Source organism: Gadus morhua, chromosome 23, assembly GCF_902167405.1.
Source record: "Gadus morhua chromosome 23, gadMor3.0, whole genome shotgun sequence".
In the NCBI taxonomy this organism is placed as follows: domain Eukaryota; kingdom Metazoa; phylum Chordata; class Actinopteri; order Gadiformes; family Gadidae; genus Gadus; species Gadus morhua.
Window position 1 is genome coordinate 3,516,787 of NC_044070.1, and position 25,133 is coordinate 3,541,919.

The window sequence follows — 25,133 nt, forward strand, 5'->3', positions numbered from 1 at the left end:
ACATCACTGGCCATGAACTGGTAAAATAACGTTTGAAATGATCGTCACCTTCCTAAAAAGAAAAAAAAAAAAATTCTGCTTTCCTGTTATTGAGTCTCTATCAGACTACACCTCCGTTTTTGGGGACAACGGAGGGTGGTGCACTAAAGGGCTGTTGGAGGCCTCCAACAGCCCTTTAGGTCCCTGTGATCAACCTTTCTTTTCTGGCTGACTCCCCTGGGCCTCCAGAGATCTCCCACCTCAACAGTACTGGCCAAACTTGCCAACCAAACTAGATGCAAGCCATTTATCTTCCAAGCCCAAATAAATCCCAAGAAAAAGGTTAGAAATTAAAGGACATCAATTCAGTAAAGATGAAAGTCAAGATTTCAATAACTCATTAGAAAGGGTTGCACATGATGAGTAGGCAGGAATACAAATTAGCATAATTAAGATTTCTTTACTTTTTTTTATGTTACCTTATCATCTAATGATCTAGATCATATAAGTAATAGACAAAATGCACACCGTTTTTTCTGAGACTCCACTGCATATCTTTCAGAAAAGTAACAGTTAAAATGTTTTTTTTGGTTTCTGTTTGAAGAAGCAATAAGCAGATTCAACTGCCGGTATTAAATAATAATACCATCTCATGCATGTGTGGTGTTTAATCTGACCAGACAATCACAAAGCAATGCATCATACTTTGATGATGTTTCTGATTTTCCCTAGAGTCATCAGTAATCCCCCTCCAAGACCCTTTAAACACCCTTTAAACTTCATCTCAATATGTTAGCGTACCGAGTACTGCAGGGATCCAAGCTCCAGTTGAACTCAATGTCATTCATTAAGTGCACAAGGGCCGACGGCCCAGATAAAAGTGGAAAAAGCTCAAGTAAAAACACAGAATAAAGCCAGGGGAGAGAAACAAAACCCATTCATTCGATTATCGTCATGAAGAACATAAACCAGAGGATGTATCTGACAACTTGCAATATGAGAAAAAAACAAGCACTGACATCACTCAAACACCACCAAAGTAAATCTGCTGGAAATGATCAAGTGATAAGGTAATGACGTAGTGAATTGCATTAAATGACTCCCTGAATAGAAGGAGGAAGGAATGGACAGCCTTCTGTGTATCGGAAGTATCCAAGTAATGTATTACTACAACAGCATTATCCTCACTTGCTAGTTGACCATGATAAGCCATGGCCGGGTCTGAGATATCAATGAGAACCACATCTGGGGTTAGATTACAAACAAGGATGAGTTTGTTGTATCATTAAAAGATAGTCAAAAATTCTTTAGCTGTTTAGGTCAACGTAAATCTATCTCAAAATCTCCATCATCAGATGTTACGGTCTGCAATTTAAAGAGCAGGTATGGCAGTGGCTATTGAGTTGAAGTTCACAGAATGTGTACCTGGATATGAGCTGGGCTTCTGAAAAACCTTCCAATAATGTGCAATCCATAACTATGGTCTTGTGCTGTTACTGAAGGCCATATGTTTTAGGCTGGGAACACATGAGGAGCCTTCATCCTCGGTATTGCCGGTGCTGTCCTATGGCGTTGAAGCGGTGAAGCGGTGGAAGCCCCTCCTAGCGTCAGCCGACCCTGGGGCCCCCACACGACTCCGGTGCCAACCCTGCTTCTCAGGTCAAAGTTCACAATTGTCAACTTTGTATTTGAATGCAAAAAAAAACATACCAATGAAGAATAAAGTTCTGGCCTCTTTTCGAGTCCGAAATACAAGAATGAACTTCTCAATTGCTACAACAGAGCCTTTTGTTGTTTAACTCACAATACCTCTTTGTCTAGACACACACTTACCAACCAATAGTTTCTTCAGCACCCAGACGTGCCGAAGGCAAGACGGACACCATTGGTATCCAAAAGTCTAGCGCAGGCGGGTATTAAGTAAAATATAAATCCTCCCATGGTACCAGAAGCCGCCCCCTGTGTGCCCACTGTGGCTGCTGACATGTACGCCGGCATGATTTGTGTCTGCATCTCTCCTTCTTAATTGATTTCTCTCCTTTGACTTTCGCTCGGTGTAAATCTCATCGCCCACTGCCCCTGACAGGGGTTCCCATTCATCACCTGGGCAGGTGGGAATGGCACCCATGCGCATGCACATGCACATACACACGCACAACCCACTCAGTCTCAAGGGCACGGCCACAAAAAACCCACAAGTGCCACCACGTATGTTAAAATGAAGTCGGATTCTGAGCAAGCCATGTCAAGGATTATTTTCATTATACGAAGATGCAATCAAAAATAAATATTCCCTTTTGCCAGACGTGCGACCAATAGTGGAGAGGCGGGAACTGATGCTGGCAGAGTCCTCTGTGTTGCTACCTCACCGCGGGACCCGGTCATGTATCCTCCATCCTTCAGGCGGCGTCAGGGCCATCGCCGCCCGCTCCACTCAGGGCCCAGCAGCCAATCCCTTTTCCTCTGTTGTGTTTTCTCATTTCAACCCCGTCCCACGTACACTCTCACACACACAGCCACACATGCTCCCGCATGCACACACACACGCGCCCTCCCGCATGCACACACACACTCGAACATGCTCCCGCACGCACGCACACACACGCACACACACACACACACACACACACACACACACACACAAAAACACACACACACACACACACACACACACACACACACACACACACACACACACACACACACACACAGGCACTCCCGCACGCACACATACACACACACACAAACACACACAAAAACAATACAAGTGTTTTCTTTCTTCCTTGTGTTTGGTTGTGAAAAACAAATTGTTCATTGAGGAAGGTGTTTGTTTATGGTGCAACGTGGGTGTAAAGCTAGAGAAAATACTACTAATTATCCTGGGTGTTGACTGGAGGTCTGCATGAATCAGGCTACATCAGAGAAAGTATCAAAAGAATACACACAATCATCAGACCCTGGACTGCTTTTCAACAGGACTTGAGACATTGTTGATAGGACCAAACCTTTCTATTTTCTTTGTTTTGATGCTTTGAAGTAAACATATAGGCCTACTTACCAGCAGAACACCTTGGAAACCATTTTCCATATCTTTATTTGTACGTTTTATGCTGGCTCATCCATATTCCTATCTGAAACTGGGCCTGGGACTGAGTCCCAGATTAGCATGGTGGATGCACTTAATGTTTGTTTTGCAAAACGCACAACACAGCAGTCTTTTGAATGTGAATGACGTACAAATGGGCTTTCTTTTATTTTTTATTAGTTAAAAAGCCATCTTCATTCTTTTTGTGTCCCAGACGTTTCCTAGGCACCTGGCGTCTCATCCCGGGTAACCTTGTACCCCCGCCCCCCTGCCCCTCTAGAGCCCTGGCTCATTACATCAGTACAAAAGCATTTCCTGGGTCCTTCATGTGCGTTGTTTGAGGAAGGGCGAACGCCGTGGCTGAAGGGCGCGTTCGGTCCCTTCAGCTGATCGTCATATATACACAAAGCATATGCCTGTCTCTCTACACCTAGGATCGGGATTCTTTTATCACAACCTGGATGTGAGTTGGTACGTGAGGATCTCAGACCAAGGTCCCGGGCACATCACAGTCTGTCTTTGTTTTTTTAAGTTTATTCTGCGTTAGCTCTGAAAGGAGTAGGGACGCCCCCAAGGGGCCGGTGGGGCAGAGAGACAGAATGAACGGACGTTATCTGACCTGACAGCATTATCATGATGCTGCTGTGGGGTAAGGCCCAATCCCATTTCTACCCCTTACCCCTTCCCCTTACCCCTCCCCCTTGTTTTGAAGGGGTAAGGGGAAGGGGGGAGGGGTAAGGGGAAGGTGTAAGGGGTAGAAATGGGATTGGGTCTAATCGTTCTTTGACAGGTAGGCCTATTGTGCTGCAGTGCAGTGAAGAGAGCTCACTCGGTACAGAACATAGAGCTCAAAGGGCTCACCCATCGATGGTCTACAGTCTGAATGAATGCCTCCAAATGATTAAGAAAAACACTGTTAACATTCCTCATCTAACCTAACGGGTCAATTGTACAGTGCGTGGTCTCTGGTATAACAAAACATCATCACTCTAATTAACCATCATAAGTTTAGATAAGATTTTGCTTCATTGATCCCTGACAGGACATAACGTGTAAGGCTAAAGTCAGTACTATATTTACAATTTGGACCTCACTGATAAAGCATTTGGTATCAAAAGCAGCCTTCAATTGAGTATGAAACCATAAATTAAAGAGATTTCTCACAACTGAAGCCATACTTTTAAATTGCAAGCATTTGATCTGTGCAGAACAGCTCCTGAGAGGTCCCCCCCCCCCCCCCCCCCCACTACACACACACACACACACACACACACACACACACACACACACACACACACACACACACACACACACACGCAAGCGTAAAGTGTGATATACTCTGATCCTTCCGGAAAATCTGTCTGCATCCAGCCGGCTCACCTGATAGCTATAACCGTGCTTTCCAGCCAGCCGAGGGTTTGAAAGCAAGCAAATAGAGAATAGAGAATAGAGAATCAACAGATGAATGCCTTCTCCACTGTCTTGTTCCAGAGCCCTTTCTGATTGGGTGCAGCAATTGGAAGTGATTGTTTTTCTCTCTCTTTCTGTCCGCTGGGTGCTGTGAAAAACAGACAGGTGGGTTGGTGAGGGGGAGGCTTGCGTCACTAGAATGAAGGTCAATACAGATTCAAATTCTTTGGACATTTGGACATTGCACTTAACGTGGGGTGGGGTGGTTGGGAATTGCTTGAGTGCTATTAATAATCAGTGCTTCAACTTTACTTGCTATGATTGAAAAGACAAGAAGCATCTCACAATGACCATCATTCTGTAAGGAATGGTTGGACTCCCTGTACACACTCATGGACTACGTTGTCTCCGACACACCTCTCAAGCATGTTCCAATCGAAAGAAACACCCAACAAAAAGGGGCATTTTCACGCACTTTCCAGACTGTGGAAATGCTAATTGGTCTATAATTCATCTGAGGAAGATCATACCTGAGATCCTACCAATAGATTGAGTATATCAATGTGATTGCAAAACACTTTGTGACACAGGCACAATGTTCTTTTTATATGGTTGCCTTTTTTATGAAAAAAAATACAAATTGACTTCCCACACAGTGACATACATAAGTACAACATTGTTATGTTCCAACTTTAAAAGGGTTTCTGCTATATTTAGTGGTAAGCTATTTTCACATTGCAGCAGCTATTTGCAAGGGTTTTAGACGCACAAAACACATTGTGAGCTGCAACAGAAACAAAGCCACTTTGTATTTCACATGAGACAAAATGTTAACACTCATGCAAAAGCAACATGTATTTCGGAGGCACAACCAACACTTGGCAAATCAGGTATTGCACTTCGTTCTCCAGCAAAAAAAAAAGGTTTTTATAGTCACTGGGGTCCATGTTAAAATTCAGCAAATTATCCCCAAAAAGAAATCCATTGGAATTGTTAAGAAAAACAAAGTTCTCGGCAAAATTTGAAATAAAACATGGCACATCAGAGCTCCCTCACTTCACAGACCGTCTAGGACTCGTCGTCATCCGTTTGGATGATGTGGAACAGCGTGACGTTGAAGATCACCTGGTGGCCGTTGTTCCAGGCGTACAGCGCCCTCTCCCGGGCGTTGTAGTCCAGCATGGAGATGTGAAAGTACTGGTTGTGGAACGGTATGTTGGTGTACTCGTACGTGGAGGTCTTGGTGGAGTACGCGTAGTACACCTTGGCGCCCGACATGTGTGAGTTGGTGATATACAGCGTGCCGCAGATCATGAAGGCTTCGCCGGCGTTCCTCTTGGAGTACTCGGTGTTCCAGGTCTGCATCACGTGCAGCGTGTCGGGGTCGATCTGCGACACCACGATGTTGCCGGCGTTCTGGTTGGTGGCGTACACCGCCCACATGCCCAGCTCGTCCGCCATGACGTCGATGTCGGAGAAGCCGCCCCACGTGTACGGGTACATGTTGTGGAAGCCGGCGTACTCCAGCGCCCGTTGGGCCAGCACGCTGCCGCTGTCAAAGCTGTACTTGACGATGATGTTGCTCTGGTACTTGTTGTAGTACAGGGAGCCATTGTACACCATGTGGTTGGTCCCCTCCCACTTGAAGGGGAGGCTGTACGTGCGTGAGACCGCACCCGCCACAAAGTCCTCCATGCTCTTGTATTCACGCACAATCTTGCTGTTTGTGTAGCTGTCCATGTACCAAACCTGCACCCCCCCCCCCCCAAGGAAAAAAAAAGATGAAAGAAGATGAATAGTGAAAACATAATCTTGACAACCGACCCCCCAAAAATAAAAGATTATTTGCAACATAATCATCTGCATAACTATATGCAACACTGCAATAAATCAAAGAGCTTTAAAATCCCAACAGTGAGAATATTTTCCATTTAGCTTTTGCACACACACACACACAGACACACACACACACACACACACACACACACACACACACACACACACACACACACACACCACACAACTCTGCAGCTTTAAATCGAGGCAGTCTTAGATGATGGTGATAAATCCTCTGCTAAGGCTGGAGACACAATGCCAGGTATTACCGGGCAGATCTGGGTAGTCATGGGGGACTCTTGTGGCGTTCATTTCTCACCCTGTTGCTTCTTGTTGTGGGGAGCGGGTCGGTCATCCAAGCCCCAAACCGGGTTCCAGATGTCTTTATGGTAGCCGGTCCGGTTATCTTCATCAATTTCCCACATGCTGTTAATAAAGAAGGGCAGCTCAGACCAGTGAAGTTATCTATATTTAGTTTAAGTCTTTATCACCAATTTCGTTTTTTCTTTTACTACTACTACTGATAATATTATTAATAATAAATGTATAGCAGGTACCTATTATACATAATATATCAATACCAAGCTACACTGAGATATTATTTTTGTTCACAAGCATCTACTCATCTCATTTTCATCTCAGGATTTCACTAACATAATTCCGCTAATCATGTCTTTAATGATCATAATCTAGTTATTGGAAGCAGGTGTACTGAGTAATGAACCAGCTGTGCAGGAGCTGGGTATGGACAGAGTGCTGGCTAGGAAGGAGGGCAGAGGAAAGCATGCTGGTAAGGGCTCTTTGAAGAATTGGTCATGGTGCCATTGTTTAGTTTGGAGGTGATGTCAACTTCCCTAATAACACATCTTGCAAATATAATGAATTAATCTAAATGTGTGATATCTTGATCCCCTGGTGTGAAAGTTGTTTTAGCAGATTAAAGGAAAAGCCCAAAATATTGTGTATTAAACATCCACTACACAACATAGTAATGTTCTGCCAATTGTCTTCAAAACATATTAAATCATCTATGTCATACTTTGCCTCTTTAGGGTTTACAGGAATATTCTGTGCATTCATGTGTGCTTTACTCTGTCCGACTCATGCTCACAATCCATAACTGATCACATTCCTACCGTCTGAGTCATGCCTGTGTATAACGTCTGCAGTGAACACTTTCAATTCAAATCAAATCAATTCAGGGATTGAAATTCCTGACATACCATTTTTAATATATCGATATATAGATATACTTAAACATATACATGTAAACATATACACATTAAGGAGTCTACCCTGCTTCCTTGAAATGATCTCTGGACTTGAATAGATATTTTTCCACAAAAGGCAAATACATCTACATCTACAGCTACATCTATTCTGTGTGGAGGCTGTCAGCATTCACTTTGGCAGTACTGCCACATTTTTCACACAGATATAAATGTGATGGTCACGTCACTATCACACTATCAGAGTCTAGAGGACCTGGTCGTCCCCAGGGCCGGGGGCTTGGAGGGGACACTCACTGAGCTTGCCCATGCAGCGGCGCAGCTGTCCGTCCAGCCGCAGCACGCGCTGGTACAGCTGGTCGTAGTCGTAGTCGCCCAGCTCCTCCTGGATGGAGGTGAGCACCGCAGACAGGTTCCTGATCTCCTCCTTGAAGTGGGAGATGAGAGCAGCGTCCGTCTTGTACTGCTCCAGGACAGGGATCAGCGGCTTCAGCTCCTCCATCTTCTCCTTCAGCTCCTGCAGGGAGGGGGTGTGGGGGAGGGAGGGAGGGAGGGAGGGAGTTAGGGGGAGGGAGGGAGGGGGATGGGGAGGGAGGGAGTTAGGGGGAGGGAGGGAGGGAGGGAGTTAAGGGGAGGGTGGGAGAGGGATGGGGAGGGAGGGAGGGAGTTAGGGGGAAGGGAGGGAGAGGGATGGGGAGGGAGGGAGAGGGATGGGGAGGGAGTGTGGGGAAGGGAGGGAGTTAGGGGGAGGGAGGGAGAGGGATGGGGAGGGAGTGTGGGGAAGGGAGGGAGTTAGGGGGAGGGAGGGAGAGGGATGGGGAGGGAGGGAGGGAGTGAGGGAGTTAGGGGGAGGGAGGGAGAGGGATGGGGAGGGAGTGTGGGGAAGGGAGGGAGTTAGGGGGAGGGAGGGAGGGGGATGGGGAGGGAGGGAGGGAGTTAGGGGGAGGGAGGGAGGGATGGAGTGGGAGGGAGGGATTGAGGGGGGTGGAGGGATTGAGGGGAGTGGAGGGATAGGGTGGGAGGGAGGGAGGGATGAATGGAGGGACGGAGTTGGAGGGAGGGAGTTAGGGGGGGAGGGCGGGAGAGAGTAGGGGAGGAGAAAGAGAGATATATAATAACATTCACAAAGGCACATCATTAATACGATGTGCCTGAGAGAAGGGGGGAAGAGGTGGATGGATGGATGGGTGGGTGGATGGGTGGGTGGATGCAGGGGTGGTTGGGTAGTTGGGGGCATGGAGGGGTGGTCCGGCGGGGGGGGGGTGGATGGAGGAGTGGGTAGGTGGGTGTGGGGGTGGTGGAAGGGTGGGAGGTTGGAGAGGTGTTTGGGTAGTTTGATGAGTGGGTGGATTATATAACTTCAATATTTGTATTAATAGATCATTAGTCCACTTTGTTTAAAAAACTGAACAATTGTTCATGATTATAATACGAGTTATTTTTGTCAAGAGGACAAGAGCATGTTTTACCAGGCATAATATTGGTATAAACATATCATAATTAGTTTGCGGATGATGAATCTTCATCCATAGCCGCACACAGCTTGACAAACAGTGAGAGAAAGATATGTGGATTTTTCAGAGAGGAAGTTAAAGAGGTGTATTTTTTCCCAAGAGGTGATAGTTTATGGGTTATTCATCAAATGTTGATCCGAACAAGCAGAAAGCATTCTTGGGCTATTATACTGACGGCACCATTTTGTAGGTATTGATACTGCCGTCTCGCTCTCTGTGTTTATTTCACTTTGTGAGTTTGGAATAAGCACATGTTTTGATTTGGTAAACGTAAATCCCATCAGTTGAGGGACTTTATCGTAGTCAGCTTCTTATATTGATTCAAGCATTTTCTTTCTTATCGATGTTTCTGTCTTTTACTTCACTGACCGTGTATATCCGAGTAGTTAGGAACAACACCATCATAGATATTGTCTATCAAGTTTCACAGCAGATGTTCCACCATAATCCTCCAAGGGTAACGGTACACACATTCTACTGAATTGCTGGTAGTTTCAGGTCGTTTTTAATTATTCTTCCCTTACTGGTTTCTCTTCATCACATGACTCACACCCCTCCTCCATTGCAGGCTAAACACAAATGACTTCATTTGGTCTTTTAATGTTGTGTGAATCCATGACAACGAGCAAGGTCGATATTTTGAAAGGGTGAGAGTTGGTTTGTGGTAGTGAACTTGGAGGACTGTAATTGGGATAAAGTCAAATTAGGCATATTAATTTGATTAGTGGTGGGTAGATCACACAAACACACACACACACACACACACACACACACACACACACACACACACACACACACACACACACACACACACACACACACACACACACTCCATTTCCATAGCCACCATATTTGTAGATCACACAGGTTGGAAAGGGAGTGCTAATCACTCGTTCTTACATTCAGCAACGTTTCAGTCCGGCGTTGGCAGCACACTGCAGCACCTCACACTTCTGTAATGTCTTCAGTACAGGTAGGGGGCACCACCATACGGAAATATTGCAATTCTGTGCATTTGCGAAACAATATGGAACAATTATTGTGTGACTGTATCTTTTGGGGGGCTATTTAAATGTAAACAAACATATGATAAATATTTATTAATATTAAGGAAGCAAGGAATAGCTATACTCACATGAATATAATTTTACTGAATTCTGCTTTAAGTAGTCAGGCAAGGCCAAGCAAAAGAATTGAATTATACTCGGAAGAAGTTTAGAATTGTAAATAAAATAAAGAATCGGGACTACAAATACAATTTTAAGACCAAATCATGTGAACAATGAATATGAATGAATGAATAATGTTAATGTTGGTTTATGTATACAATGACGACCCCAAACCCCAGAAAGGCCAGAGAAACTACAGCAGAACAAAGTTACCATGTCTCAAATGTCTGCTACAGCTGCATGACCAATAGCGTTCAATTCTTGAAGACTAAATGAGTGCATAGTTTCCTTAGTTAGCCTACTATGTTATGATTATGGTTGGGAAAAGGTTTTAAAAAAAGTATATTTGTATTTACATGTATGTGTGTGTGTTTTTTTGGTATGGGATGCAGCCGTTATCCATGATGCTTACTAACCAGCTGAAATAGGAACACCACTTAGTTTACTTTTCATTTCCTTTTCTTTTGCTTTCCTGGTCTTTGGAGAAATATATCAGATTGATGAACAGCAAGGATTACGGACACATTCATGTCGAGGACGTACACAAACAACACAAAGACCACATTTAGAAGCCCAAGGTAGTAAGCACCGCCGGGAGCATTAGTGGCAATGGGCCAGCTCACACCTGGAAAATAGGCCAGAATCACAGCGCCATACAACATTATAAAAGATCCAAGCGGGCTCAACGAGCAAGGCTTTGCAGCACGGAATATACCTGGAAATTTCTGGCCATGACCGACTTCCTGTCATCCTCGATCTGCTTGAACTTGGTTCTCAGCCCCTTCATCTGGTTCTCCATCTTGATGACGTACTGGAAATCCCTCTGAGTCCGGAGGTTCAGCACCTCGATGGACTGGGACATGTTCTGGACCTGAGGGAACATGACAGACAATCATCCTCCAGCAAGAGAGGCTCCTCGCTGACCCAAAGCCTTTAATCACTAGAAGGGGGGGTTAATGTGTCCTATGTGTGAGTCAAGGCTAGCTCCTGTGCCAGACGTAGAAGCTCTTGGTCCTGCAAGTGCTTTACAGACATCAGTGCAGCACCTGGAGCATGTGTTAACGTTTGTGTGTGTGTGTTCAATTAACAGATAAGGCAAACTGCATAGAGAAACAGTGGCCATCTGTTTGCGTACATGTGTCAGGCCTTGGCAAGGCAGCAATTGATTTCCCGATATGGTTGCTTTCTTATGTTGTTCAAAAAACTCCAGCCGATCAGATAAACAAAAACAGAAGCGATGCGCTTGGTCTCTAAGCTCTTGCTGAATCTGGTTGGAAGTAAAGCAAAAACCCATTCTCCTCTGAATAAAGTCTTCCATGCAGATCTATGGGTTAGGGTTAGTTCAGTGGTGCTCCTCAGGACCAGATCGCCCTCCCCCTGGCGCTTAGTGTCCTAACAGTTTGACACTTTTAGAAGAGGCTCTCAGTGGGTTAAAGGCTAGACTGGCCTGCAGAGAGAGACAGGATATTTACTCTGAGATCAGGATAGGCTGAAGGCTAAAAAGCCCCAGCTTCAGTAACCTGCCATGCTTTTCTCCACACGTGCACTAAGCACTTAACACGAGACACTAAAGAGTGCTGTTGCACACTAAGCCATCTGATTTCACTTTTGTTCCTCTGGATTGTTCTAATTAGTACATCCAGATGGCTAACTTAAAATCATGGGATAGACTTCTACTTTCCAGCCCTCAAATTCCCACTCCTCCTGTGTTAATGTGTGTGTGTGTGTGTGTGTGTGTGTGTGTGTGTGTGTGTGCGTGCGTGCGTGCGTGCGTGCGTGCGTGCGTGCGTGCGAGCGTGCGTGTGTGTGTGTGTGACTGTTTGAGTGGGATTATGAGACTGAGAGAGAGTGAGAGAGAGCGAGAGAGATAGTGCATTTTGAAGTATTCATTAATGGAAAAGGCAAAAAAAAATAAATAAAACACCCTAATTTCCAAGAAGCTGCCCGAAGTTGTTTTCCGATTTTTTGCAGAATAGGTTCAAATGTTGCAAACACTGAACTCAGGACTGATCAGCTGTTTCCGGGGTCAGCATCCTCCTGGATACGCACACATGGCTGGTAGAAGAACCAGGGACGTGTGGGGGTCACCGCCTGTGGGGTGCCACTGCCTGATGGGCATTGAGTCGCTCCGTGGTGGCGTGCTGAACTCTGACCATACCGGGTTCATGGGGGACACATCACTACTGTAATCTACTCCTTTCATTGATCATTATAGTTATTGATTATTAGATTCGACAACAATTGACTATTCTAACTGTTAGGATATGGAAGAAACCTATAGCTTTCTCCCTAACTTTCCTCTTTTCAGTCATACTATGTCTGTGTCTGGGTTCCATGTGATTGAAATGGGAGCTTACGCAATGGATGATTGTGTGTGTGAGTACACATGCGTACGCTGGCGTAGGAGGGGTCTGTGGCGATCAAAGGATTACTGGATGATGAGAGCGTGGCGGCCCCTGTTGAAACCTCCATTGACTATGTAACCCTAGAAACTCTCTGCACCAGGCCCTGTTATTGCACCTTTTTGTTTTACGGGACTACCTTAATCAAAACTTGAATGCACCAAAGAAGAGAGGATAGACCGGTCACGGAGAGCAGACCGCGCTGGCCCCAGGAGCTATCAGAGACAACCCATTGGTAAGCAAACCCCAGGCGTGTATATCTAACTGTGGATCCCAGACCCGATGCTTCATGCTCTTTCATATCTCTCTATTACTTCAAGCATAGGACTCAATGTTAGAACGTAGCCCTAAGAGCCAATTCATACCCCTAGACTTTACTACTGGTGGTGGTGAGTGAGGTCGCCCCCTTCACTGTAAAGCGTCTTTGAGTGTCTACAAAAGCGCTGTATAAATTCAATCCATTATTATTATTATTATTATTATTATTATTTTTTGTGCCGTTTCAAAAGTTTGCTTGACAATTACATAGAAACGTGCGTGATTTATCAATGAACAGGAAGAGAGACACTGTTCAGCCTCCGCTGAACAGTGGAGCAGGACGCTGTGTGTGTGTGTGTGTGTGTGTGTGTGTGTGTGTGTGTGTGTGTGTGTGTGTGTGTGTGTGTGTGTGTGTGTGTGTGTGTGTGTGTGTGTGTGTGTGTGTGTGTGTGTGTGTGTGTGTCCCTGTGTCTGTGTGTGTGTGTGTGTTTGTGTGTGTGTGAATGCGTATATGTTTGTTTGATCCATGTGTGTGTGTGTGTGTCTGTCTGTGGGTGTGTGTGTCCCTGTGTGTGTGTGTGTGTGTGTGTGTGTGTGTGTGTGTGTGTGTGTGTGTGTGTGTGTGTGTGTGTGTGTGTGTGTTTGTGTGTGTGTGAATGCGTGTATGTGTTGGTTTGATCTATGTGTGTGTGTGTGTCTTTGTGTGTGTGTGTGTGTTTGTGTTTGTGTGTGTGTGCGTTTGTGCGTGTGTGAATAGGTGTATGTGTTGGTTTGATCTATGTGTGTGTGTGTGTCTGTTTGTGTGTGTGTGTGTACCTTCTCCAGGAGCTGGCGGAGCTGTCTGCTCTTGGCGTCCCGGGAGCACAGGCTCTGCTCCGGGGCCACCACGGTGCAGATGCACCTCCCGTCCGCGTCCTGCGCCGAGCTGTACACCTGCCATCCCTCCTTGGGACCGATGGTCTGTGGACATCACACACACACGCATGCACGCACGCACGCACGTACGCACGCACGCACACACACACACACCGACACACACCCACACACGGACACGGACACACACACGAAACACAGACACACACACAATCAGGTACACAAAGATCAGACAAACACACACACACAGCGCAGACACAGACACACACAAACACATACACACAGACACACAGACACACAGATGATGAGACACACACACACACACACACACACACACACACACACACACATGCACAGATCAGAAACATATATCGATCAGAAACGCAAACACACACACACACACACACACACACACACACACACACACACACACACACACACACACACACACACACACACACACACACACACACAGATCAGACCAGATCAACATTTAAATTGTTGCACAAGGGGGTTTTAGAATTGGGTCGGGGCTCACATATAAACAAGTAAAGATTATTTTCTATTCACATACACATGTGAATCAATGCCATGTTTGGGAAAACATGGGATAGTCTGTGAAGTGCAATACCCGACTCTGTTTGCTGTTTACAGTAAATGTCAACCATTGAATAATTAAAGCATGAAATGTGTGTAACCCATGAAAAGATATTCTTGAATGGATGTCTAACTATTTAAACAATAAAAAGGGTGCTCTCTATTACATTATTTAGCTGTGTGGCTCCTGTCTGATGTCTATGGCTGAGGCTGATTCCTCTGTGGAAACACAAAGCCTCCTTCGGTTTAATCCAAACGATGTTTAGGAAGGAAACAGAGGGAGCCAAGAGGCAGACAAGACGCAGAGGCGGGCTGGTTGTTGTGATGATAAAAAAGGGAAGGGACAGGTGGGGAACACAGAACAACAGAAGAGATTCACATCTTGCACTGAGAACCAAAGCAGTACTAATAGATGACATGTTATGTGTGTTTTGTGTTTTCCCCAATATGTGTGTGTGTGTGTGTGTGTGTGTGTGTGTGTGTGTGTGTGTGTGTGTGTGTGTGTGTGTGTGTGTGTGTGTGTGTGTGTGTGTGTGTGTGTGTGTGTGTGTGTGTGTGTATGTGTGTGTGAGGCACCAAACATATTGACCCCCTTGTACCTGGTGTACAACTGCCACCCCAGCAGACCCATGGTTTCACCAAGGGGGGTGGGGGGGGGGGATTGATTTAGTGAGTGTGATAAACGCTGGGACTCAGTGTGTGAAGGCTGCTGCAGCCTTGGGGACGGTCCTCCGCCCTCCTCAGGGGGAGATGAGAGAAGACCGTGAGTAAGAGCCTGAGTGATGCGGCCCTTCACCAGGGGAGGGGTTTCTCCATCGGCGAGTGCACAGGGGGAAGGCAGCCTCGTAAGAGAAACAATCGTTTTTCGGTGACAAAATTACGCTTGTCTTTCCATTTGTTCATTCGTTGCATCTATCCATCCATTCAACTGTCCATTCATTCATCTCGTCTACCCAGCTATCGTCAATCATTTTTACTTATCTTTTTTATACTTTGAATGAGACGTCAGACTGCTGCCGGCCTCAGTCCAGTGCTGTGTTCCAATATCCATACTATCCATATTTACTATATCTAGTTTGAGTTCGTAGGGGGGTTCCAATTAGGATTGGGGCGAAAATAAGTGTACTGAAAGGACCCGGATGGTGACCTCAAAACGGTAAAACCGCGGAGTGTGGATCTGTACACTTTTCGTACTCAACGGCAGCCATCTTAGCTACGTAGAGGAAGAGGCGGAGCCAGGCTGAGCCAACATTGGCGTTTCCACATAGCCTGCATTAATGGAGTCATTTTGTAGTTTTTATAGCTTTAATAGCATTTTATAGCTGCTAGGCGTAAAGAGTTCTTCATTCTAAGTGGGATGTTTATTGCGGGGGACGAGCCCTGGCGGCAGTCGTGATCGTAATTTCTGGTTAGTGCACCACAGAGTATTCGATTCAGAACGGCACTGACATCTGAAAATCTGCGCACTTACTGAGTGCGGATACTGTACTAGGTTTAAGTGGACTCATGGAAGTATGGATATCGGAACACAGGTCTACCTTTCTCTGTTTTGGCACCACAGTGGTGGAACAAGCTCCCTGCCGATGTCGAGACCGCAGAGTCGCTTACCAGCTTCCGCAAGAGACTCAAGACTCACCTGTTCAGAGTTCACCTAAATTCTGCATAGCCACCCCCTCCAACCCCTCCTACTTATTGTATGTTGTACGTCCTGGCATTTAATGTACTCACTGTATGTCATACTTATTTACAGTACTTAGTTGTGTAGAATCTTATCCTAGCTATCTTTGTTGGATACGGGGAAGGCGTTAAGGCCTACAGCAGGGCCACAGCCTGGGCCTACAGCAGGGCCACAGCCCAGGCCTACATACAGCAGCCGGGTGTAGCAGAACACACACTGCTACACTAACACATGTAACCCATGTCAGCTGAGCTCAGGAGGTAGAGCGGTTTGGCTGGTAATTGTTCGCAGGGATTGAACTTTTAACCGGAAAGTTACTAGTTCAAGAGTGTCGAGGTGTCCCTGAGCAAGACGCCTCACCCTGACTGCTGCTGACGAGTTGGCTGTCGCCCTGCGTGGTTGACTCTGCTGTCAGTGTGAATGTATGTATGAACCATGTAAGTTGGATAAAAGCATCCGCTAAATGCCCTATATGTAAATAGCTAGATCTATAGTTATCATCTGAAGCCTGTTGGTAAGAAGGTTTATTTGTTTTGTTCTCCGCTTCGATTATATTTGTTTGGGTTCCACACAGCAGCACGTCAATCCTTGATGTATGGAGACATATCAAAAAGTCAATAGACTTGTTCAATTTGAGGCTATTACATTTTTCGGTTGTAACATGATAAAGCAGTCAGATCATATCACCCTGGGGGTCAGCCTTCTGGAGGAAGGCTGACTTTCAGTTTACCTATTTGTGTGTAATTCCTTTACATTGATTCCAAAAGGTCCCTTGGCTGGGTAGTTATTTAATGTTTGTGCCTTGGGAACAGCCTTTGGCCGGCTACACCTGTAGACGGGAACCATGTCTCACTGCCCGCTCAGACCCACAGCCTTGATTTCCAGTCTCTCTTGTGATACTCTTGTTGTCAAGGAGAGCCTGGAAGAAGACTCCCAGTCTGGGCAGGCTCAAAGACAAGAGGGACAAGCTGTGATTGGGAGGGTGGGTTTTTAAATGAGTTGAAGGTGGGACAGGCTGCTCGATGGACTCATGGCTGGCTGCAACCGCCACTCCGAACGTAAAAACGGAAGTGAAGGAGCTAAACTGGTAAAAGGGAGACTTAAGATCTTTAGATGTGCCATTGATTGCCCTGGTTAGGACCACACACTAAAGCATTTGTCCTCTCTGTCCTTGGGAAGAGCTGACATCATTGTCCTCCTGAGGCAAACAGCATGGGGTGCAGTGAGTCAAGGATGCCTGTGAAGGTGACTATAAGTGCTGCTGCGGCTGAAAATGCACATTGTTCCAAGTGAGCAACAACTACCTGTCTTATAATATGTGTGAAGCAGATTGAAAAAGGAATTGCCTGCAATTAATTCCTTTTCTGCCATTAAAAATGTTTTAGTTTTTTCTTTGCCATTATTGCTACAAAAGACAAAGATTTCATGTGAATAAATGTCTGTTCATTCGCACACTGTATTTTCCGCTCTCTGCTAGAGCTACCACTGGTAACACTAGCACTGTATTACTGTAAACGTATCAGTAATACAACTGCCAACTGACAGGCCATGCAGTTTCGATCTCTGGGAACTGAGGTCCAAAACTACAACTGCAATTACCCCTTATAGCCATAGGTGTCGCCAAAAACAGCAACACGGAAATCTTTGAGGTAACCATTTTAAAGAAAGATCGACCCCAAAACATCTTATTTGAGAAAAAAGTTGTGTAGAGGGTTACATTGTAATGATACGGATTTATCATGGTCCGAATATCGACTTAAATGCAAAGTTTAAAAAATTATGTATAAAATGTAAATATTGAGTCAAATTGCAGTCTGGTCTGTCGATTAAACACATGCTATTGCATGAGTTACCTGATATCTTAGGTTTTGGGTCACCAAGTAACGTCAATCAAACATTATGGCTACATTTTGGCATTGATTAAATTTGACCACGGGGATATACACTAGTACACTAGCACGGACTAGTGTTTTCCTTTCCTTTAAGTACACCACAAAATGTAGCAGAATTCCTATAAGTCACTGGAAGTTGTGTTTGGGTTACTAGAGCACACTGGAGTGCAATGACGTTCTAATCACAGAAAGTATCGATTACAATGCCTGGAAGTCCTCTAAGTACTCAGACTATCGCAGATCTAAGCTGAAAAAATCATTACGCGTCCCTACGAATATCTGCTTTTCCTGGAAATGCGTGTTATGGGGGGGATATTTTATGATTTCACTCATTCCTTTTAACCAAACTCCAGCCCTGTCGGTGGTGAACACCTTTACAATGAAATATTGTAGGCTTCTTAGATAGAAATTATACAAATGATAGTGCTGGGTTAATCATTTTCTTGGATTCTATCTATTTATCTATATCTATTATTCAATCTATTTTTTGGTTTCGTGAACATCCCAATCAACCAACAATTAATGATATGGAAATAAGGTCTAATTTAATCAAGTGGTCTCCCAAAAAGTTTGTGTGCGTGTGTGTGTGTGTGTGTGTGTGTGTGTGTGTGTGTGTGTGTGTGTGTGTGTGTGTGTGTGTGTGTGTGTGTGTGTGTGTGTGTGCGTTTGGTCTGTGTACCACGTTTATTAAGGTCAAACTGTCCCCACTAGACAAGCACATTGGAGCACGCACCTCAGCATGTAACTCTTCAAAGATGCTACTACTTCAGCCAAGTACCCTTTTGACCTGCACAAAATATATGGAGTTTTTCACATAAATCTTTGGGTGATCTGCAGTCCCACACATTTCTCAAGAAAAACACAAACTTTTGTAGGTAAGGTGGCTTATCTTCATTACCCTGAGCTGTTTGAGCCTGTGCACATGAATAAATAAATATATCCCATCATAACATTCATATGTATTCTTCCTAACGCTAACCATTTTTGTGTTCCTGTTCTAAGCTGTCTCTTTCTTTGCAGATTGTCCTCCTCTCTCCTTGTTTTCAGAAATGTTCCCACTACCCCCTGCAGTCCTTGGGAACCAGTTGAGTTTCACGCTGCTCTAATAACAGCAGACGGATCCAAGGGTGGTCACGGAGGGTTACGTAGACATAATGTGTCAACAAGAACAGAACTAACCCCTCTCGCCCAAAATAGGCAGCAACACAGAACCTGACAGCCAACATAATGGGTTGGGTGGGTAAGTGTGAGGGGCTGAGGAATAGATTAAAAAAGTGAGACGGCAAGAGGGAGATAAAAGAGAGGGAGAGTTGACTTGTCTCTTAAGATGTTACAATGCCCGGGGAAGGTTATTTTTTTGGAGTGAGAAAACTTTCCTGGATGCCCGCTGCCTCCCTATCACTCATCTCACTGCAGAGACATAGGAGGTTGAAGAGTATTATTGGTGGGACCTCTCCCCATCACGGCTGGCCCACATCATCTGGTTGTTGGGGCTGCAGAATGTTATTAACTGGGCACTGTCTTGATGGTATACTTTTATGTGTGTGTATGTGTTGGTGTGTTGGTGTGTGTGTGTGCGTGCACATGTGTGTGCACATGTGTGTGTGTGCCTGTGTGTGCAAGTTCATATGCGCGTGTGTTTGTGTGTGCCTGTGTGTATGTAGTCGTGTGCACGTGTGAGCGTTTGCCTGTGTGTGCATGTGCGTGTGCGTCTGTGTGTTTTTGTGTGTCTGTGTGAGTGTTGGTGTGTGTGCGTGTGCCTGTGTGTGGGTGTGTGCGTGTGCGTGGGTTTCCCGGCCGGAGCACAGCGTTGCGTCAGTCTTCAGCGCTGTGAGAGGACAATAACGAGCTAGTCATCAGACATTATCTGTGAGGTAGCAGTCGGCAGGGGGCTCTGGGTCACCATGTGAGCAGAATACTCATCCGTTATCCCACTGACTTAATGCTAACCTGGCAAACATCACGCAGGTAAACAGGTGGCAACCGCCGGCCCAGATACAAATATATCAACCTTCGGGACGAGACGCAACCAAAAACACAGCTCGGAACAACGGCTGGAAAGGGTGCTTAGGGGAGAACATTAATTATGCCCTGAATATGATGATCTTTGAGATGTCTTTGAAATAATGGATTATCTCTCACCATGTTAATCATTGTGTTGTGACGACCCCCCCCCCCCCCCCCCCCCCCCCCAGCCCTGGGAGTCTCAGGGTAACAGTCCATTACAATTTAGCAAATGTATTTGGATGGGAGTGGTTCACACTTCAACTCAATGCATGTCATTCATACCACTGCACTCATTACACTTGAGCTGACACAAGGCAGATCCACCCTACACACAGGCACAACCACACACACACACGCACGCACGCACGCACGCACGCACGCACGCACGCACGCACGCACGCACACACACACACACACACACACACACACACACACACACACACACATACAGCATAACCTAACCTGCGTCTTTTTGTTGATACAACAAAAGACAGGATCATTTAATCCCATATCCATTGCCTGTGGGTGGATGACCAATGCTGCTTCCACAATCATAAAAGCTATGAGGTTTTTTTAACTCGCTTCACCCTCCCTCCCTCCCAGCCCCTCCCCCCCTCCCTCCCAGCCCCTCCCCTACGCTAGGTGAGGGCCGTCTGCCGACGGGACTCACTGAGTAGTTCCCCCAGGACAGTAATTACAGTAATCATTCATTACACACGGAACAGAATAAAGCCCCCCCCCAGTCGTTTTGACACAGCGACTTGACTGTTAATTATTGAGGAGATAAAAAAGCCCAGTGTGTGCCCGTGAAGCATTAAGCACAGCTTTAACACGAAGATGGCTACTATGTGGCTCTGCTGGACCTCATGCCGTCCTCAAACCCTCCAAGGAGACAAACAGCGCACACGTAGCCCCCTGTATGTTGTTCGCTTTATGCCTTTATAGTACAAAGAGCAGTAGTGTAAAACTACTGCTAAAAACTTTTAAATCTCTACATCTCCTTAGGTGCGAAAGGAATTATTCTGCCTGAACAGGAAATAATGGAAATCTGCTGAGTTATGGACCAAAATTGCAAAAACATAAATTCCCGTTCCAATTGGAATTTGAAATAGGTACAACCATTTCACCCGCCACTCACATCAGGTCCACACAGAATGTACTTTTTATTTTACTGTATCCTGCTCTGAGCTGCAATAACATCAGTTCATATGAACGGCTGAAAGGACTGGCAGGTGACACCAACCTCCCAATTTGATTAGAGTGTATTGACAGTGATCACTGAGGACATCGCAAAAGCTGCAGGTGCTTCACCGGCCCTTTGGCACGTCTGTGTAATACTCATCACAACAAAATGTCAATAAAGGCATTTTTTCCCTTGTTTAGCTTGGTGACTGACCCGCTTATGTTTCTTAGGTTTGCCATATTGCTGCCATAACAACAGAACGCTATACAAATCGAAGCATCTTTTCATCTGCTCTCGCTTCAAGGCTCAGATGAACTTAACAGACAGACATGCACACCCATAAAAATAGTGAAGTTGCACTGGAACCAATATTGGATATCTGTCTAATAAAAGAAAACAGAAATACATTTCCGCCAATCTAAATATTTTGAAGAAAAACAGAATAGAGTGAGAGAAAAACATAGTTATAGATACATAGTTGCGATTGAGAGAGACACACACAAAGAGATACCGTGAAACAGGAAGAGAGAGATTACAAGGGACCATTGGGCGGGGATTGACCCATCCTACATGCACACACACACATCCCTCTCTCTCTCTCTCTCTCTCTCTCTCTCTCTCTCTCTCTTATCAGATGTATTTCAACAGGAAATCCAAGACTTGGATGCTTGCCCACCTAATTGTTGCGTACTTCTTGTTCTGACCTAGCATGGCTGAAGTCAGTATAGGCTGAACTTCACAACACAGGGGACATAGACCTCAATGACCCCTTAAGGTGACAACACTCAATGAGCAGGTAAAGAATTGTTATGCTTCACAAAGAGACAAAGTGTATACATGGGCATGTCATTGAGAGACAGCTTGATAATTGTATAGGTTAGCATTATCATTAATTTAGTGTTTTAACTAGTAAGCCCTTTTAGAGTTAACGTGACATAACATACATTTGCACTCGCCTCTTGCTGCATCATTCTCCAATCAGTTCAGAGTGCATGCTTCATCCAATCGTAAAAAAAAAAGAACTCAATGCATGCATCATGTAGATTGAGCCAATGCATGACAGAAGGTAAATGCATTACTTTAATTAAGGAAAAAAAAAATGATTTGATTAATAATTAAGATGGCCTCCACGATTGTGATTGCAGCTGTGAATTCACCTGTAGATCCCATAGCTACACCAGTGTGTCCCTCTGACAGAGCCCACTGAGGTAATGAGCAGCACTATTACCGCTCCAGTGGGTCAGATAACCACACGGTATACAATCACCCACTGATTTTATCCTCATTCAACAGGGATCCTGGGCGAGGAAAAACAGCCCAAATAATAAAACGGACCAGGGGGCAATGTGCTTTTATAACTAGGTGTGACGGGAGGTTTTCATCTGTTTGATCAGACAATCTGAAGGTTTTGTTTGTGTTTAAACATTAGTCTAAACATGACGCAGGTTTTTATCCCATAATAAACATAGATATTGCCATGGAAGCAGGCCTTTGTCACTGTATTTGATGTAACTTTCTGCCACTGTCCCCGGCAGACAAATGATGCAAAAGTGCATCGTGCCCCAACAATGTTCAATAAACGATTGCAATCAGAGAGAGAGAGAGAGAGAGAGAGAGGTCGAGATTGAGTGGGTCGCAGGCAGTTTGCACTCCGTTTACGAATCGATAAACGGGATGCGAGGCGTCAGTGTCACTAAAGTCTAGAGTGTGGAAAAAGAAGACTCACAGTCACTCACCATAGAGGGATATAATCCGAAGACCGTGAGCAATAGCACGGGGTAAATAACGCTCAACAAGACCCGCATGCTTCCGGACCGTCCACTTCACCCGCTGTGGTCGCCTCTTGGTTCTCGGTCCTCTGTGGGACCCGGAGCTCCTAGTGCAGTGTGTGGGACCCGGGGTGCCGCGTCGTTCCGCCGCCGTGTCTCCAGGATCCGCCGCAGCCTGCATTCACTGATTCCACTCCTCTCATTACGGCTCCTGCGTGACAGGGGAACACCGAGTGACAGGTTGCGATGCTCACAGACACTTCGGGTCGGGAGAAGATGTATTTAAAAAAGATAAGTTGCGAGCGATCAGGCATCGCCAGAGAGGAGGGGGAGCAGTACCTGATACGCGTGGGCGCGCCGAATGAGGATGTGTGTTAATGGCTGTTCATCCGACGAGAACATGACGTTTTTCTGTTCAGACCAACATGTCTTTATTTTATCTTATCACAACACCTAACAGCGCGTGCAATAAAGTATTTACACACACACACACACGCACACACGCACGCACGCACACACACACACACACACACACACACACACACACACACACACACACACACACACACACACACACACACACACACACACACACAAACAAACAGTATCCTTTGAAAGATGAGGACAATTAGGCCTCCTATGCTGCAAGAGATTTTTGAAATATTTTCTGAGAAAATTAGGAGATCAATCTAATGTATCAAATATCAGTGTAGCATATTTCAACAAAGAAGCAATATCACATTAGTTAATTATTTTATTGTTACTCAAATTGCCAATTTCGATTTAATTTCACTCTTATGCAATTACTATTGAGCTATGAGGGATTTATTACATTCACAGATTTCTAGATTGCTCGGTTTAATCTGGAAATCAGATAAGCACAACCATGCAGAACCCTAATTACAGAAACCTTTTTTTTCTTTTTTGGTTCAATATTTTTTCGTGTTGCTTCCATGGCAACCCCACAATCTATGCTTTTACAGATGGCCAGAGGTTGTTATATTTTGATGTGATTTGTTGGATGATCTCTGCTACTTTCACGTTTCTCAGTCAATTATTATTGACAATTCAACGAATAAGGATTTCCCTTTTGCTATCCAATAGGATATTTATTTCAGCGGTTTATACAAATATGGAAAGCGAATGTGTAAACCTGTTGACTTCCAATTACAATTTCACCTTGCATCACGCTCAGTGGTTTGGGGGTAAGCAGGGACCGAATAAAAGGCTTCTTTGGCTCTGGCTCTCTGGCAGTTTGGTTCTGAGGAGTAAGCCCATGGCCACCCTGGGACGCAGAGCGGTTGGGGGTCAGAGCTTCTTCCTGATGTGACATTCCTGTCGCCGCTTATTGAAAGTGTATTGAGGGGGCATGAGAGCCGGCAGCCCCACAATGAACAGGACCTGAAGAGGAGTGGTTTAGAGGCGGGGTCAGGGGGCTTGGTCCTCCTTTCTCATTCAGTCCCCTCACTGAATGAGGCCCCTCACTGAATGAGTCCCCTCACTGAATGAGTCCACTCACTGAATGAGTCCTCTCACTGAATGAGTCCCCTCACTGAATGAGTCCCCTCACTGAATGAGTCCCCTCACTGAATGAGTCCCCTCACTGAATGAGGCCCCTCACTGAATGAGTCCCCTCACTGAATGAGTCCCCTCACTGAATGAGTCCCCTCACTGAATGAGGCCCCTCACTGAATGAGTCCCCTCACTGAATGAGTCCCCTCACTGAATGAGTCCCCTCACTGAATGAGTCCTCTCACTGAATGAGTCCTCTCACTGAATGAGTCCTCTCACTGAATGAGTCCCCTCACTGAATGAGTCCCCTCACTGAATGAGTCCCCTCACTGAATGAGTCCCCTCACTGAATGAGTCCCCTCACTGAATGAGTCCCTTCACTGAATGAGTCCTCTCACTGAATGAGTCCCCTCACTGAATGAGTCCTCTCACTGAATGAGTCCCCTCACTGAATGAGTCCTCTCACTGCCACTGCCTGTTGCAGGGGGAACACTGACTGGTGTTGGTGCATGCCAAAAATAAAACAAACCTTCACAAAAGGGAACTTTGGAATTCAAGTGGAAAGCGGCTCGAGGAGCAAGGCACTGCATCCGGGGACGATGTTATGCAGCCTTGTAACCACACCTCGGTAGTAATGTTATCTATCCCTGAATGGTCAAATAAAGTATTTTTTGGCCTTTCAGGGCTTCTGAAAGGCCAAAGTTATTAATCCAAATTTAACTGTGTGGTGGAACCTTTTG

The 25,133-nt window shown here is 45.4% G+C and overlaps 1 protein-coding gene across 1 annotated transcript; it reads right to left on the bottom strand.

Annotated features, from left to right (window-relative positions):
- Nucleotides 1-5,072: 5,072 nt before the first annotated feature.
- olfm3a (olfactomedin 3a) lies at nucleotides 5,073-23,312 on the bottom strand. The gene is made up of 6 exons (XM_030348477.1): nucleotides 22,849-23,312; nucleotides 13,699-13,842; nucleotides 10,938-11,093; nucleotides 7,837-8,056; nucleotides 6,630-6,736; nucleotides 5,073-6,223 (listed from the first exon to the last, which is right to left on the bottom strand). Exons 1-6 carry the CDS (start codon nucleotides 22,915-22,917, stop codon nucleotides 5,543-5,545), a joined length of 1,377 nt encoding a protein of 458 aa, XP_030204337.1. The 5' UTR covers nucleotides 22,918-23,312; the 3' UTR covers nucleotides 5,073-5,542.
- Nucleotides 23,313-25,133: the final 1,821 nt, after the last annotated feature.

Excerpts from the sequence above, each read along its gene's own strand:
- olfm3a (XM_030348477.1), bottom strand. The coding sequence starts at position 22,917 with ATGCGGGTCTTGTTGAGCGTTATTTACCCCGTGCTATTGCTCACGGTC. Across the intron at positions 13,843-22,848 it reads TCGGATTATATCCCTCTATG|ACCATCGGTCCCAAGGAGGG; the intron begins GTGAGTGACTGT and ends TGATGTCCACAG. Across the intron at positions 6,224-6,629 it reads CCACAACAAGAAGCAACAGG|GTTTGGTACATGGACAGCTA; the intron begins GTGAGAAATGAA and ends GGGGGGGTGCAG.